Source organism: Plecotus auritus, assembly GCF_963455305.1.
Source record: "Plecotus auritus genome assembly, chromosome: 7".
NCBI lineage: Eukaryota > Metazoa > Chordata > Mammalia > Chiroptera > Vespertilionidae > Plecotus > Plecotus auritus.
The window spans coordinates 81769988-81788893 of NC_137774.1; the positions used below are offsets into that span (position 1 = coordinate 81769988).

Consider the following 18906-nt stretch of genomic DNA (forward strand, 5'->3'; position numbering starts at 1 on the left):
GTTATAATTTTTACTTTGAATCATAATATTAAAGAAATGAAGAGGAAAACTAGTCTTTTGTATTTATCTACATGTTTACTGTTTCTGATGTTTTTTCATTCCTAATATTCAAGTTTCTATATGGTAACACTGCCCTTCAGCCTACAAAAATTCTTTTAGCATTACTTGTAGCATGTGTCTGCCGGTGACGATTTTGCCTTCACTTAAAAAGGGTATTTTGGTTGGATGTGGAATTCTGGATGCATAGTTACTAGTATAATAGACTCTGGATTCTGTAAGGTTCCCTCTCAAGAGTATTGCTATATTTTAACACCCAGTGAACTTTGCTGAATTCACTTTTGCAAACACCGTCTTTTCTATGAAATCTCAGTTATATTCGTTTTGCCTTCGTTGGGCTGTTGGGAGTCTGCCCTGTGTGTGCATAATTTAGGGGTCAACCAGAGGCTTGGGCAGAGTTTATACACATAATTTAGGGGTTCCTCTTTTGTGGTTCTCTCCTTTCTGGAAACTAAATATAGAGTCAAGAAATCGATCCACATATACATGGTCAGTTGACTTGCAACAAAGGTGCCAAGGCAATTTAGTGAAGAAAAGATTACCTTTTCAACAAATGGTGCTGAGACAATCAGATGTCCTTATGCCAAACAAGAAAACTTTGATTCAGATTTCACAACATATATAAAAATTAACCCAAAGTGGATCACAGACTTAAATGTAACACAAAAACTATAAAATATCTAAAACAAAACATGAGGTAATCTTTGTGACCTTGGGTTAATCAAAGATTTCCTAGCTTCAACACTAAAAACATGTTTCATAAAAGAAAAAATTGATAAATTGGACTTCATCAAATTCAAAGCATCTGTTCTTTACAAAACACTATTAAGAGCATAGTAAGATAAAGCATTGACTTGGAGAAAATATTTGCAAATTACATACCTGATTAAAGGACTTTTGTCCAGGATATATAAAGAACTTTCAAAATGATAAGAAAATAAACCATCTAATTTTAAAAATGAAAATAAAATAACTAAAATAAAAGATTGATCATAATCAAGTGTTGGTTAGAAAGTGAAACAAGTGGAACTCTCATTCACTGCTGGTAAGAGTGCAAAATGCACAACCACTTTGAAAAACAGTTGTCAGTTTCTTTAAAATCTGAACATGCAGCTGCCATATAATTCAGCCCTTTCATTCCTAGGTATTTGCCCAAGAGAAGTGAAAGCATGTATCCATATGAATACTTGTACAAGAGCCCTAGCCTTTTTGGCTCAGTAGATAGTGCATCGGCCCTCAGACTGAAGGGTTCCGGGTTCAATTTCAGTCAAGGACATATACCTTGGTTGCAAACTCGATTCAGGGTGTGTGCGGGAGACAACCAGTCGGGGTGTCTCTCACATCAATATTTCTCTCTCTGTCTTTCCACTCACTCTAAAAAAAAAAAAAAAAAATCAATGGAAAAAAAAAATACTTGTATAGGAATGTTCATAGCATCTTCATTTTCTAATAGGTAAAAACTGTAAACAACTCAATGTCCACCTATAGATGAATGAATAAACAAACTGTGGTATGAAATGCTATTAAGCAGGCAACAGCTTTATCAAATGTTTTGCCACTGAATGATATGGACCGCCATCCTTCTAGCTTTTAGTAACAGTTTTTTGTTATTTTTTTTTTTTGCTGCCCACCGCTCAGTTCCTAAGCCAGTGTCACATATTTAGGGTTTTTATTGTGTCTTTGGCACTTCAGTTATTGATTTCTCTGTCAATCAGGTTCATTTGTGGCAATTAAGATAGATTTTCAAGCCAGACTGCTTTTTTATTTTCATCAGTTTTATTTGGCTTTTGTCTCATTTTAGGATGCATTAAAATCTTTAAGTAATGACACCAATAACTATAACTCTTCTTTATACTGTCCAAAATATCATACAAAATACTTTCAACTTTTATTTACCTAGTTGTTAGATGGGAAATATATTGTTCCTGAGTGTTGTACAGGAACCTGAGGTCCAGAGAGAGCAACTGTCACATAGCAGTGAAACTGAACTAGTACTAAGGGATCCCATTTTAATACTTTTGTGCAAATTGAAGAAAAATAAATGTACCACATACTTACACATTCTTTATTTTGACAGTCTCTTCAACAGACCACATTTAAGAGGTGTCTCGGACTCCCCATTGCCAGTGGCTGGAACACAATGGATCACACAGGGGCACTAGACACTGAGGATGAATTGGGACCTTTAGCCCATCTTGCTCCAAGTCCTCAAAGTGAAGCTGTTGCCCACGAATTCCAGGAACTCTCCTTGCAGTCCAGTCAGTACTTACCCCCTCTGAACGAAAGGAAGAATGGTGAGTTCTTCAGCATGTGCAGTGGGGACTTTGATTTGTTTATACTTTGTGAGCCCAGTTTATTTCTCTTGGGTAGTAATTTTTGTTGTTGTTGTTGTTGCCAGTTACATTTGGCAGTTTGTCACACAGGAGAGAACCTTGTAGGGGTACTTCCTTGATTTGAGTAACAGGCAGAATTTCACTTTCCATCCAATTCTTCCATTATTTCCCCATTATCTGTAGTAGCAGCATTCTCTTTGGAAATGAGCTTTAAATGCAACCATTGTAGCACCAGCAGAAGATTTCATGCTAGAATGGTATTGGAAAGTAGCTTTCTGTCCTGATTCTAGGCAAGATAGATTTGTGGAATTACATAGGTTCTCCTCCCAATTTCCCCATCTCCAATGTGTTGCACCTTAATTTCAGAATTGGCAAAATTTACACTATCTTAATGATCACTAAGAAAATAAGAATGTTTTATTTGAGTATCTTTATTTTAATGAGTATTAGATATGGCCATATTTTCAGTCTTTGGCTGGCTCGTCATTGTATACAAAATGAATATTTTCTATTAATTTGTTATCTGTTCAGGAAATTTTCATTGATTACAGAGACATCTCAGAGTTTCCAAAAACACAATACTGCCAGTTTTTCATGTAAATTAATAGAGATAACTTATTCTTAATACTTAAAACATAAAACTAGCAAATATAAACTATTAAAATTTGCAAACACACTAAATAAGTATGCATATTAAAAGTGCAGGATTAAGAATTTCAACTGGATTTACTGTGCTTTCCTCAGTTCTGATGAGTGTTATATTCGCAAATATGTTTTTTTAATTTTACTTTTAAAAGCCAGAAGAAATAAAACTGGTTTTCTATACAACACTTCCTTGTTATTTATTTTCTGTGTTCTGAGTATTTCCCAATTCTTTTCATTATTGTCCTTATCTTATTCAGGAGAATGGATAAAAAGATATACGCTACTATGCTTAGTTTTTTAGTATATGTCTTTGGAGTATAACTTGTTCTCCCTTCGATATGATATCTGATACTTGTTGTTAGGCACAACTCTTGAGCAATTTAATTGGTATACAGCAATATTTTGGCTAAGGTGCTCTCAAAGCCTTCATGAGGCTGTGGATGACAGATGGATGATGCCTTTAGAACCTTCCATCAATTAAAGGCCTAGCTTTATCTTAGTGTCTGAGAGAGAATAACCACATTTTCTGAAACGTGACTAAATGTGATCAAACTTACACAGTACACTTGGGTAGTATAATAATGTTCAAATTATTACCTGCAAAACAAGAGGGTTGATTGGTTATAAAATTACCCTAATATACAATTGCTCAAGAAGATGGTCATATGTATGGTCATATGTAGTAGAGGAGAGAACTGAAGTGTGTGAAATAAGTTTATATTCTGTGAAGATTTACTTGATTCAGCTCACCGCATTTATTATAAGAATGTTCTCTTGAATATGTATGCCTGAATATAAGGTAAACTCAAATACAAGGTGGTTGGTCTCCCCTTATAAACTTTTAGGGAGATTGATGAAATGGTAAAAGTTTTAATTTTTTAATTTAGTTACATATATATAATTTAATTCACATTTTATGAAGCAATACAGTAATATAGAAGAATTGCTTTATCCATGCTCATATTTTATAAAACCATCTTGCTCAAACTCTATCCATGAATCTTTGTGGTGTTTTTATCATCAATAGAACCTCTTTGCATCATCCATGTAGCATGAAAATCCAGGGTGCATCTTCATTTCTGTCTCTTTTGTTTAAATTACAGCAGTTGTTGAATGCATGCATGATCTGACACTGAAGATTTTATGTATAAACCACAGGTACCATTTACAAAACAGTGGGGCTGCAGTTTTTTTTGTTTTATTTTTTTTGTATGTGTCTTATAATTATATATTCATGATCTCTCTAACATAATTACTCAAGTTTGATCTGTGATTTACAACATTTTATGGAGCTGTAGTTTCTGTTTCTGAATTTAATCCTCCCCTTTTTTAGCAGTAATGCATTCACAGAGTTTAAAAAGTAAAGGGTACAAATTAGTAAACAGCGAAAAATAGGTCACCCTAGCCACCAGTTGCTTCCCCTCAATTAGCAACTGTTAACTTGTGTTTTTTACTGAGAAAATGCTATTTGATTACTTTTTTTAAAGCAGTTTTGAAAGTCTTTGTAACAACATCCAACACTTTTAATTTTAAGGTTATAACTTAGGAATAATTAATGTGTTGATTTTTCTCTCACTTTTTTTTTTTAATTCTAGTAAGGTATTTCTGTTAACGTCCTAAAACCAGCTTCTAATGAAGTTGATTAAAAACATTTTTTGAATTGAATTTGTTGGGGTGACATCTATATAATAAAAGACTAATATGCAAATCGACTGAATGGTGCAACAACCAGTCGCTATGACATGCACTGACCACCAGGAGGCAGATGCTCAATGCAGGAACTGCCCCCTGGTGGTCAGTGTGCTCCCACAGGGGGAGCGCTGCTCAGCCAGAAGCCGGACTCACAGCTGGCAAGCACAGTGGCAGTGATGGGAGCATCTCCCGCCTCCATGGCAGTCAGACAGTCCCCAAGGGCTCCTGGACTACATACAAGAGGGCTCAGGCTGGGCTGAAGGACCACCCATCCCCGAGTGCACGAATTTCGTTCATCAGTCCTCTAGTTGGTTAATAAAATTGTTTAGGTTTCACGTGTACAATTCTATGACACATCATCTGTATACTAGAGGCCCAGCAAGACCCAGACCCGCCTGCCAGCGGGACCCCAGACCCACCCTGCACAAGCCACGGGCCTGGCGCGAGCCCCACCAGCCTTATGCAAGCCCCACCAGCCCACCCTGCCCTACCGCTGCAAGCGGCTCATGGGCCGGGTTGCGGGGACCGAGAGGTACTCCAGCACCTCCTGGTGACCGGTTGTTCGGTCATTCCGCATTAGGGCGTGACGGCCACAGGCCTTTTATAATATATATTGCATTGTGTGTTTATCATCCAAAGTCAGATCTCCTTCCGTCACCATATATTTGACCCCCTTAACTACCTCTCCCCCAATCTGCTTTTTCTATGGTAAGTACCATACTGCTGTCTGTGTCTGAGTTTTTGTTTATTTGTCTTGTTTGTTCATTTGTTACTTTCAGTTTTATATCTCACATATGAGTGAAATCATGTGGTTCTTGACTTTTTTTTTCTGACTTATTTTGCTTAGCATGATAGTCTCAAGATCAATCATGTTGTCACAAATGGCAGTATTTCATCTTTTCTTATGGCTGAGTATTATTACATTGTATATATGTACCACATCTTCTTTATTCAGTCATCTATAGGACACTTCAGTTGTTTCCATGTGTTGAAATATGCTACAATGAATAATGCTGCAATGAACATAGGGTTACATATACCTTTACGAATAAATGTTTTACTCTTTTTGTAATTTTTTAGGAACCTCCATATTGTTCTCCATAGCTAATGCGTTTTTCTCAAATACTTTTTTGTTTAATATTAAGTAAATGAAAGAGCATCTTATGAGATACTATGTAAGGACTCAAATATGAGAGAATCTCTTTTTTTCTAACAACTGACTTCAGGAAGTTAAAATCCTTACCTTATATTTAGGCATACAGTAATTTTAGGTTTATGATATGTTAACCTAATTTGTGTATATATTACAAAGCATAAATGGAATCCTTGTATAGCTATCATAAATCTAAGTTTTTAATGCAGTTAGGTAAGTACAGTAGAACCACATCAAATAACATATAGATAGAAGAACCATAACTTTTTTACCTTAATGAATTTTTCAAGTTTATTCTTCACTTTTTAGGTCTTCTTAATGCCTTGTTTAAATTACATCATATTCAAAATGTAGGTATTAGCCTAAAAATTAATTAATACAAAATATGGTTTAAATATTTTGAAATAATCCAATTAGATATTTTCTTAATGGTTGTATTTTATTGTTATTCCTAAGTATTTGAATTTCACTTGTTAGAATTATTTTCTTTTCTATTTGGGAAAAATGACGACATTTCAATTTGGGCTTAGTGTGTAGAAGGGTTATGTCACCAAAAATTTTATAAATAAACTTAACAAGGAACATGAACTTGACATTTAAGTAATGATTCCAGGATCTCCCCTTATTTTTTATTAATATTTATGTTGGCAGTGGTAGTGGAGTGGCAGAATATTCCCACTACTGGACTAAACATGAAAGATGTTTAGTAAAGATAAGCTAGGGTTTCCTTTACCCTTGAACGTGGCCAAAATAAGTCTAGTTAGTGGCACTTCAAAAGTAAGGCAACCTTTAGGCAGTTAATAACTCTTACCAACAAGTGAGTCCTTCATAAAAGAAAGTGGATATACAGAAATGCATAAATTAATGTACCTTTACTAAGACAGTGCATACACATGGTTGTTGAGCTTTGTTTTGACAGTTTATACACATTAGACTAATTTTCATGTTTCAATATAACACATTGCAGACGGATCACGAGAATTCTCGTGTTTTCTCTTCCAAGGCTTGTGGCCAATCATATTTTAATAGATATTAGCTTGTAAGAACATGTAATAAATAACTTCAAAATGCAGTGGGTACTTAACTTTAAAGTGTGCCTTTAACATTTATGTAAAACGTTTTTTGTCTTCGTTCAATGGAAACGTATCTGGCCACTGGGTAAAGCTAGCAATAAAACTACTGGTCCGCAATGTGTTAACATTTTTTCAGATGAGGGAAATCAGTCAGGTGGACAGTTAGTTCTTTTATTGTTTAAATAGGAAAAGCTCAGGTGCTATGGATTGAGTGGAGCTTTATAAAAGGAGGGAAAGGCAAAGTTGATGGAGACAATATACCTGAAAGAGCTGCGGCTCCTTTGCCAGGATCCACACCTAGATGAAACCATGAAGAAGCAGCTTTTCATTCATGAGGCCATTTGCAAGACTAATCTATGCTAGTTGGTGAATTAAGCTTTTAAGTCATGGCCAGCAGTATCATCTAGTAAGAGGATATAGATTCCCCTTTTATAAAACTTTGATATTTCAGTACTTCTTGGTATGTCTCTGAAGATGAGGTTCAATCATGTTAACATGGCCACAGATATACCACAGGCCAGCTGTCAGTAGTGTCAAGTACATGGAAAATAAGCATCTGCCACCTTCCTCTCCCTAAATTAACTGGCTTTTTAAAACTGTATTTAATATGAAATAGCATGTTTTAGGCCTCAGTGAAGAGGAGAGACTGTTTGTTATTCTTATTTTAAACTTTGGTATTACTAGTTACTACATTTGTTAGATTTTTGAACTTACAGTCCCATGTTGAAATTTTTTTTCCTAAGATTTTCATCCATTAAATGTATCACACTGAATAATTTTAGACCATATCTTGTCCTTAGTAGAAAGAAAGTAATTTATTCAAAAGTGTGTTGCACAAGGAAATACATGGTGGCTCCAATACAGGATTAATACATTTGCAAACAGTCAGATGAACTTTGCCTCACCCAGCCAAAAAAACTGCCTGCCTTGTACCATGGAAAATAAATGACATATGTTTACAGTGGGTCTTTTCTTTTGGTTTTACTTGAAGAACATTTCCCCACTCCTCATTAACCTGTTAGGCTTATAGGCAGTCCACAGGTGATGAGCATTTGTCTTGAGCACAACCCTGTTTCTTAGAATGTACAGGAGCTGGTATGGCCTAATGGAGATTGGTGAGGGAAAGAGAGGATATACCTATTTTTCTCTGGAGCAGACAACCAGGCATAAAATTCTCATGTATATATATAAAAGCCTAAGTGACCGTTACCACCAAACGACCGGAATGACTGGACGACCAGGTGGTAGCTATGATGCACACTGACCCAGACCTTGCTACTGGGACCCTGACAGCCCTGAATCTGGTTCACCCGCACCCCGGACCCAGACAGGAGAGAGGAGGGAGCCTGATTCCTCACGGAATCGGCCGTGCCTTAGCTTGCTGCTGGGGCCAACCTCCTGCAGTCCCTCCCCCAGCAGGCCCTGGTCGCCAGCCAGGCTAAGGGAGCCTACCCATGCACAAATTCGTGCACCAGGCCTCTAGTAGTGTCATAAATGGGAGAGAAAAAATTAGAGGCTAAAAAGCCAAGATAGGGAACTATGGATTCTTGCTTTCCCTTTCTACAACTGGAGGTAATAGAAATGAATAATTTTCTATAAAATTGTCTTGTCATTGGCTTTACTGTTAACATATTTAGGATCTTGAATATTTAAAATAATTTTCAAAGATATTAATAAATATTCTGATACATTTAGATGATTTCTTTTTCTGTTTTCAGGAGTTACTTAAGAATATTTACACTTAGAAGATAAATATATTTAAATATTTTCTGTAGTTTGTTTTGAATATTTTTTGAAAATTAGGCTTTAGGACTTATACTAATCACAAGTATAAAGTTTAAAAGCCAACTATGAACCTCCTGACAACTGCAAAATAAGTTCTCGATTAATTGTGGCAGCTCTCATACTGTTTTTGTTAGTGACAATCTATTGAACCTTTCCAAAGGAAAAAAGCCATATAAGTAGCTTAAAGGTGAGGTGCTGCCTTTCAAAATGGGCTTTATAAAGCCTGCTATTAAATAGCATGTTTTATTTCACAATGTAAATAAGTACCTGTAACCCTGTCCACCTTCTCTCACCTACTCTGGGTTTCTTATGTAGGTAGGTTTGTTGTTACTGAGGATTTAGTTTGCTTCACTGCATGCTGAACACACCCAAGCAGTGTGTATGTGTGATGAGGGAGAGAGGGGGGTGGGCATTAATTTACAGCCTGCCATTTATAGCTGGCATGTTCAGAACACTAACATAAGTGTGTTTTGGTTATCACTGAGAGGGTAGATGAAGCTTACAGCTTCAAAAGTGCATCAGCAAGACCATAGGCCCCAGTTATGTAACACCCTAAAGCCTCATTTTGAGTTACTTATTCAGTCTTTAAACTGTGTCCTCTTGCAGAAATATCCTTAAGAGTCAGCAATTAACATTTATATTAAAAGTAAGATTTAGAACATAATAATTAGCAGTTTAATCCAACATGAGACGTTATCTTAAACTTATAAAAATGTTTGCTTGAAATTTATACAAAGCTTTTCTAGAGTTACCAGTCTCCTGTTTCTCAGAAAGCAATTTTAAAAGGTAACATATAAAATATAAATGATTAGTTAATAAACATTACTCAACTATAATCCCCTAGCTCCTTAGACATTTTAGGGCTGCTTGGTATTGAATAATTAATTTATAGTTGAATAATTGAATCAGACCTTGTGCTGAGCCAAGAGACTTTGTTAAAATTAAGTTAGTGCTTTTTTTACTTATGTCAGCCATCTAACCCAACCCCAATCACCTCTTCTAGCTAAAAAGGAAGAGAAATGATAGATATAGGGCATGTACTGGGAAAAAAGTGATCCATGATTATTTTTCTTCCTTTGTTATTTTATTTTAAGACATCAGTAATAAAGTATTATTGTGACAGAAAACAATAAGACAAATATGTTGGAATAACAAATGTATTGGAATTTTCTCTTGGTTTTGTAGTTAATAATCACCCAGACTAATGAGTAAATACCATAGTCAATGTTTTTTAACTCCTTTAAATAATCCATATTGTTGACTACCCTCACCTGCTGCCCTCACTATTATTAACAGGAAGTGTAGTCTTTTGGGAGTCAGGACTCCAGTCTCCTCTGCTGACTCAGTCTGTGAGCATGGGTAAGTCTCAGAAGCTCTCTGTGTCACGGTATGCTTATTGTAATACCCGTGTGGTAGCTTTCAGCCCATGTGTCTTTCTCTGGCTTCCCTCCCTCATTGATTCATGTGTTCTTATATCGCATTATCACTTGCCTTGTGCTATCCATTGGGCAGCAGAAACTGAAAGAATAGAAGATAACTTCCATCTCAGTTAACCAATGGAATTTTCCATAGGTAGGAATTAGTAATGTCACTATTTAATACATTCCTCACAGATATATTATTAAACATACATGCCAGCTCACTCAATTAGTCAGACATTCCCCCATATTGAAAAGGAAAGAGAAATTGACTAAAATTGTGTTATCCTAAAAAATAATGTATCTAATTTAGAATATGCCATATCTTCCTATTCATGGTTTTCAAGGGTTGGCAGGTATGTGTTAACATTTTTATAATAGCATTAGATTATCAGTTTAAAGACAGTATTTTAGCTTTTTTTTTTAAGCCCAAATTATTCATGTAATATTTGGTCATTTATGTTATTACTTTCATTAAGAAAATGTTAATAGTTGGGTGTCTGTTTTACCAACTTAAATTTTTGACATATGACTTCTCTGTTTAATAAAGATATAACAAGAAAAGCAATTGCTTCTTGTAGGCTAAGTTTAAGAACTAACTAATGTTAGAATTAGTCAGCACTCTGCAAATCTGAGGTTTATGGCCACAAAATAGGAGACCCTCTTTGATAGAAGCCTAGATTCCGACAGAGCAGTTAAGAAGTTTATCAATTGGACTACTTAATAAAACCACATCAGGTCCTATATAAAAGAAAAGTTTACATATCAGAATATTCAATTCTCCCAAAGTATTAAAAAAATTCAAAAGTAGAAAAAAATTTATTGAATGATCATGTGTCAGTTACCTTAAAATAATTCTTAGATTCTTAAGCCTCTAGTATAATATTGGCAATTTAAAATTTAGAATAGTCTCATAAAATTGTTGAACACATCGATTTTTGAAAGTAATTCCCTCAACTATATACAGAAAATTAATTTAGAGATGATTCTTACCAATAACTGAGAGCAAGGGAAACCTAGTTTTAAAGAGGGCTACAGAGTCAAGCCTAGAGCCTGTTCCATCTCTCTAGGTATGTGGTGTCAGGCCACACAGATCCTGTCTCTCATCTATAAATAGGAATCATGTTAGATGTACCATATAGGTTATTGGGGGGGGTGTAAATGAAATAAAGCATTTATAGCAAGTAGCACATCACTAGTCCATGTTCCAGTTAGTCAGCATTACATGCTTGATGGAAATGTACCATGAAGTGGCAGAGTGATGGGGAGCACCAACTCTGGAGCCACCCTTTATGAGTCTGGATCCTGGCTAAAACATCACTACTTATGTGAATTTAGACAAATTCAATTTCTTTTCTTTGCCTCAATTCTTCATCTGCAAAACAGGGATCATACTAATACCTGCTTCTTAGAGTCACCATGAGGATTAAATGAGTTCATACAAGTCACGTATTTAGGACAGTGTGGGCATATATTTAGCACACTATAACTTTTTTATTAGTATGTATGTTTTGAAAATGCAACATTTCATTTCATACTAAGTGAACATAGTTTTTCAGGGTTCCGCCATGGTGTTTTATAACTTAGTGTTTCTTTCAATAATCCTTGTAATTTTGCTCCCATTTTCCACAAGTTCTTTTTTTTTTTTAAGACGTCAGAATGACGTGCAATTTCTTAATGTCTCACTGTATGCCTTCATAACATTTGAAGAGCAACTTATCTGATGAGAGCTAAGAAGGCAAATGTAGTAGGCACTGATTTCCCATGAAGTTCGTCTCTCTTGTTGGTACTGCCAGTTCCCACAATCCTAGCATTCCCTGGGCATCAGTCAGTGTCTACAAGGAATGATTTTCAAATATTAAAGCATGTGAAAAGACAAACAGGCCAAAACTCAGAGCTCTCTAGGGACTATGACCTCCAAAACAGACTCCATTCTGACATTTTCACAGGCTGCTTGAAGGAATTCCAGCAAGGTCATTCCATTTGGTAAACTCCTAAACAAACGCTCTGTCATCGAGAACTGATTTACAGATTTTTCTCCTTATGTACTTGTTCTGAAGAGATTAGGATAGTAGATATGGTTGCTGAGACTCTTTTAAGACATTTGATGTATATGATACGTACTATACCGAAGACTTTTGGTATTTTGAAGTGATAAAACAGTTAATTTGTCATGTTGAAAGAAATTTCTTGCTGTGAGTTGTCTTTTAAATTACTTCTGTTTTTGATTCCAGGAAATCTATATCATAACCATATTACTAAATTAAATTTTTCATTATTAACACAATTATTTAACAAAGAAATAAACTAAATTCAGAAACGATTTTTTACAAAACAAGCATACATGCAAATAATGATTACTTGTCTCACAGTGAGCTTTGGAATATGTGAAAACAGAAACAGTTCTAGTGTGGTAGGATAATCTGTGAAATCTTGGTGTGATGGCAGTTGTTTAGATGAGGCTTTATGGTTACTGGGGTGGGGGCAGATTTGTAAGTTGTTTTCAACTAATCCAAATAGTCTAAAATATTTTACTGTGTATTATTATATATTTCTTTTTTTAAAAAAAGAATATACTCCTAAAAATAAATGAGAAGGTCAGAACCCAAGAGCTCTGAAGCCTAGACAACTTAAGGAAATGGGTAATTAGGACTTATTTGGTTTATAGTTGGCCTTAAATGCTGCAGCCTCATGGTTATCTGAGTCTGAAGTCTGTGAGTTGCATGTATGAAGTTCCAGAGGTGAATACCATTCCTCATTTGTAGGATTGGGTTTATCGGGAATTTTGTATGGTTTGCTTCCTTCTTTGCACGTTTCCTTTCAATGAGTTAATCCTTTGGATGAATGTGCAAAGTTTTAGCTATTGAAAGAGTCCTTACACAGTGAAAAATTTCTTATGATTTGATATTTCATTGTAGGATTATAATATGTTTTGAACAAATTTAAAAATCAGACACAGGCAAGTAAATTGATATATGATCTCAACCAAGCCTCTCAAAATTAGTAGTAAAAATAAAACTCATTTTATTATATATATAATCTAATAACTTGTCAGAAACCCAGGATATTTCAGAGGTCTCTTAGTAAAATAAAATGGCAACAAATGTGAAATAGTAAGTTGCTTAGTAATTGATCACATATAGTTATTGAATGTGCTAAAAATTGTGTGGCTCTTGTTTGGTGTAAAAATATATATGATGAAAAATATGAGAAAGTATTACTTTTCTAATAGTATATTTTTCTAACATAGATTTTTCTATCTCTGGCTACCTAGTTCTGTTAGCTAGTCTCTTCATTTTTCAAATAAATGGAATTTGGTTAAATAGTAACTAGCTGATAAATTAGTGAAATCTCTGGTTACATAGTTACATGCTTATTTATTTATTTGTGCATAGAAGTAGAGTAGCTGCTTGATTGATTGCTGAATGCCTTCTCAACACTCAATAGAAACAAAATGCTTACACCTTCAAAAAGTTGAAGATTTTATTTGGACACCCAAATATTACAAATTTGTAGAATCTTATAGATAAAGGAATATAAACGTACACCAATCAGATCGAGTTAGGATTAAACAAATTGAAATTTAAAGAAATCCAATCCCTGGCCAGGTAGCTCAGTTGGTTAGAGTGTCGTCCCCACACATCACAGTTGCATCCCCAGTCAGGACACATATGAGAATCAACCAGTGAATGCATATATAGGTGGGACAACAAATCGTTTTTCTCTCTCTCTCAAATCAATAATTTTTTTAAAAAATTCAAGAACTTAGTTCTAAACTTTGAATTTTGGAGTTCAGTTGTTTTGGACAGTACAATTGGCCCTTGAAGAGCACAAGTTTGAACTGTGCTGGCCCACTATATGTGGATTTTTCTTATCAATAAATACGTAGTTGGCTCTCTGTGTCCCCAGATTTCACATCATGGATTCAACCAGCTGTGGATCAAAATTTTCTTTTTTTCTTTTTCTTCTTCTTCTTCTTCTTCTTCTTTTTTTTAAAAACATATCCTCAGGAGCATATTAATTGCTTTTAAAAGCAACTTTATAAAAGAATCCTTAAAATATTCTCTTCCCTAGTACAGTATGAATCTGCTTATAATTATTTCATTTCCCTCCTTTTTATTGAATTTACTGGGGTGTCATTGCTTAATAAAATTATGTAGATTTCAGGTATATAGTTCTATAATACATCAACTGTATATATTATATTGTGTGTTCACCACCCCAAGTTAAGTCTCCTTCTATCACCATTTATCCTCCCTTTAGCCTCTTCTGCCTCCTCCACACCCCACCCTTCTTCCCTTCTGGTAATCGTCATACTGTTGGCTGTGTCTATGAGGTTTTTTGTTTTGTTTTTCTTAATCCCTTTACGTTTTTTACCCAGCCCCCAAACCCCTCCCCTCTGACAGCTGTCAGTCTGTTCTCTGTATCTATGAGTCTGTTTCTATTTTGTTCATTTTGTTCATTAGATTCCTCATGAGTGAAATCATATGGTACTTGTCTTTTTCTGACTGACGTATATCACTAAGCATAATGCTTTCCAGGTCCATCCAGGCTGTTGCAAAGGATAAGCTTGCTTGCTTTTTTTATGACCAAGTAGTATTTCCTTGTGTAAATATACCATAGTTTTTTGTTTTTTTTTTAATATATCTTATTGATTTTTTTACAGAGAGGAAGGGAGAGGGATAGAGAGTTAGAAACATCAATGAGAGAGAAACATCGATCAGCTGCCTCCTGCACACTCCCTACTAGGGATGTGCCTGCAACCAAGGTACATGCCCTTAACCGGAATTGAACCTGGGACCCTTCAGTCCACAGGCCAATGCTCTATCCACTGAGCCACACCGGTTAGGTAGTACCATAGCTTTTTTATCCACTCATCTACTGATGGGCACATGGGCTGCTTCCAAATCTTGGCTATTGTAAATAGCACTGCAATAGACATAGGGTTGCATATATTCTTTCAAATTAGTATTTTGGGTTTCTGTGGATCAAAATTTTCTGTCCTCTGTTGGGAATCTACAGATACAGAGGGCCAACTTAAGTTATATGTGAATTTTCAGCTGCACAGGAGTCAGAATCCCTAACCCCCACCTTGTTCAAAAGTCAACTGTACTTTGGTTTTTGGTTATTACAATAAAACTATTTAAGGTATACTCACTGTTTCATAAAAATATGTATATTTTTTAAATGACCATGAGTGTTTTCTGTACCCTTGAAAATGAGATAAATGTCAGTTAGGTCCACTTGGTTTATAAGGCTGTTCAAGTCTTACACATCTTAACTGGTCTTCTTTTTATTTGTATATTCAATGGCTTAGAGAAAGGTATGCTGAAAACCCTATCTACTATTGGATTTGTTTGTTTCTTCTTTCCGTATTGTTTTTCCTTCCTGTGTTTTGAGACTCTGTTACGTGTTGTTGATTAATTGACTTGTTTACATTATGAAATGTTCCTACATCCTTGGTAATGATTCTTCTACTAAAGTTTTCTTTGATAGTAATAGAGCCACTCTAGGTTTCTTATGTTTAGCATTGCACGATAAATCTTTTCCCAGCTTTTACCTTTAACCCATATCTGTATCTTTATATTTAAAGTACAGTTCTTTTAGATGCATAGAAGTGCATCTTTTTTTTTTAAGTCTAGTCTAACAATCTGTCTTTCAATTGAAGTGTTTAGATTGTTTGCATTTACAGTAATTAGTGATATGTCTGTTGTACTAGTTATCTATTTCTGTATAGCAACTTCATACCTTAGTAGCTTAACACAGACACATTTATCACCTCACAGTTCCTGTAGGTCTGGAATTCAGGCACAGCTTAGATGGGTACCTCTGCCTCTAGGTTTCTCACAAGCCTGCATTCGGGTGTCAGCCAAGGCTGGGCTTTCATCTCAAGGTTCCACTTGGAAGGATCCACTTCTAAACTTACATTGTTCTTGATGAGATTCTGCTCCTTAAGGGCTTTTGGATCCTCAGTTCCTGTCCACGTGGGCCTCTCCAACATGACAGTTTACATTAGCAAAGCTAGTAAGAGAAAATCTGCTAGCAAGACAAAATAACAACATTTCCTCAACATTGCCCAATTTTATTGATTAGAAACAAAGTACTCAAAGGGAGAAGATTCTGTCAGGCCATAAATACCAGAAGGCAGATCACTGGGGGCTGTCTTAGGCACTACCTACCAAAATTGAGTTTAAATCGTTTTGCTGTTTGTTTATCTAGTATCTTCTGTTTCTTTAGTCCCCTTTTCTAGCCTTTTTAAAGTAAATTTTTACTACAGTGTTTCATTTCACTATCTTTATAACATCTTAATATGTAGATACTAGAGGCCCAGTGCATGGATTTGTGCACTGACTGGTGGGGTCCCTCGGCATGGCCTGTGGGGATCGGGCTGAAACCGGCAGTCTAATGCCACCTGCCGCTCCTGCTTGCCACTCCCACTCATCTTGGCCCTGCTGCACCTGCTGTGGGCTCATGTCCAGTCAGTCCCAATCAGGAGAGGCTCATGCCGCTGTAGCAGCACTCGCCAGCTGTGAGCCCTGCCTCTGGCACCAGTCGGTCAGCTGAGTGGCGGTCCCACGATGGGAGTGCACTGACCACCAAGGGGCACTCCTGTGTTGAGTGTCTGCCCCCTGGTGGTCAGTGCGTGTCATAGCGACCGGTCGTTTGGTCATTTGGTCATTTGGTCGCTTAGGCTTTTATATATATCTACACTAAGAAAAGAGAAAGATGCAGATTGACCGTACCTTCATGACGCCCACTAGCCAATCAGGAGTGAGTGTGCAAACTAACCCAACAAAGATGTCAGGTTAATTTGCATATGCAGGCGCCGAGTGGCCAGGGGCAGGAAGCTTGCGTTGACGCCATGGTGACAATGCAGGCGTTCCACATTGCCCCAGCCACTCCAGGCCTCTGGGTAGTGTGGGAAGGCAGAAAGGCAGCTCCAGGCCAGAGCGAAGGCAGAAAGGCGGCTCTGGGCCAGAGTGAAGGCGGTGCCGGCAGCCAGGGGAAGGAAGGCCCATTCTTGCACGAATCTTCGTGCATCAGGCCTCTAGTAGATATATAAAAAATAATTTTAAAAAAATAAAGAATTCACTGATCTTTTCTAATGCAGGTCTAATAAGCTACTAACCCTGACACATAAAATGTTTATCTTAGATATATTTTTATCTCTGTAAGTTCCATTTTGTTCTTTTTTGCATTGTCCATTTCTGTTGTCATTATATACATACTAGAGGCCTGATGCACAAAAATCGTGCAAGGGGCTCGGCCCTCATAGCCCCAGCTTTGTCCGGAAGGTCGCTGGACAGTCATTCTGCTATTTAGCCGTCTGGTCTAATTAGCATATTATGCTTTTATTATTATAGATTTTCCTTTAAATACTTGGACATAGTTATAATAGCTATTAGAGCTATTAGTAGTTCCATTTTTTTCTGTCATTTCTGGGTCTGTTTTTATTGACAATATTTTTCTCCTATTAAAGAGACATTTCCCTGTCTCTTGGCAAGTAGTCCAATAATTTTTTTGGTGGGGGACGTAATATTGTAGATGTTACATTGCTGAGTGGCTAAATTTTTCTTTTGTTGTGTTCCTTTAAAGAGTGTTGTAGATTGGGTTTGTAAGAATCATGGACTTTTGGATCACTATTGAGGCCTTTTTAAAGCTCCTTAGGAAAAATCTAGTATAACATTCACACCAGGGATGGTGCCTGAATTACTAGGGCTTGACCCCTTTTGGAGTTTCTGCTAAGTACCCACTAAATGTCCCAGGGAGAATTTTTCACTCTGGCTGGTGGGAGCTTGAACATCCTTCAATTTTGTGTTTACTTTGTATTGTTTATCTTGTGTTTCATTCTTGCCCAGCCTTGTGAATTTCCACCCTATGCACATAAAACAGTATTCAGCGGACTCAAAGGTACCCTTATGCAGAATTCTAGAGCTCTTTTTCATCACTGGTCTCTCCTTTTCAGAACTCTGCCCTGCAGCTTCCAGCTGTCTTAGCCTCCCATGCTCTCATCTCTGTCTCCTCAATTCAGCTAGCCTGACTAGCTTGTTTGAATTACCCTTTGGATTCAGTCTGAAATTGCCTCTAGGTGGAAAGCTAGGAAGGCTGTAAGGCTTATCTCATTTGTTTTCTTTCTGTTAGGGCTCACTGTCCAGCATTGCCTGTTCCCCAACAACAGTTGTTTCATGTACTTTGTCCAGTTTTCTAGTTTTTTATGGCGAGAAAGTGCAGTCCATCTTAGCTGAAAACAGGAGTCTGGAATTGGGATTTTAACATAAGGCCTGTGCTTTTCCACGGAAACGCATTTCTTCTCTGAGTGCACGTAACTTAGGTTTTTGACTAGAGTACAGCAGTGGTGTCATTTTAATTTTGGATCCACCCAAACCCTCAGACCTTACTGGGCACACCAAGTTGCTCCCGGCTCTTTGATCAGAGAATGAATTAAATCAAATTATTAATTAAAGACTGAGGCCCATAGTTACAGTTGGTTCTCTTGGCAAGTAGCTTTCCAGCTTTTGCTGTGGGCACAGAATCGTCAGCAAGATTTTTATAAAAGAAATCATGTTTGGGCCTCTTGGTTCACTTGGAGCCAATGGCATAGTTAGTAAGTTGGTTCAAAAAGTCATCATTTTGGTGGTAGTGGGGATCACCAAGGAGGAAAGGTCTCACTGATTAGCAGAATCCATTCTGCATTAATAAAGAACTGACTAGATTTTAATTTCTCTTTACAGAAATATTAAAGTTAAGAA

At 36.5% G+C, this 18906-nt stretch overlaps 1 protein-coding gene across 4 annotated transcripts in view; it reads left to right on the plus strand.

The window, feature by feature from the left end:
* MRTFB (myocardin related transcription factor B) overlaps window positions 1-18906 on the plus strand; it is a 307130-nt gene that overhangs the window by 161240 nt on the left and 126984 nt on the right. For 3 of the 4 annotated variants that reach the window (XM_080680361.1, XM_080680360.1, XM_080680358.1), the window contains one exon: window positions 2135-2351. In XM_080680361.1, the coding sequence (XP_080536487.1) occupies window positions 2198-2351 (154 nt within the window). In that variant the 5' untranslated portion in view covers window positions 2135-2197. Of the gene's footprint in view, window positions 1-2134; window positions 2352-10034; window positions 10098-18906 lie in introns of all 4 variants that reach the window. The other variant, XM_080680357.1, reaches the window with a different exon arrangement.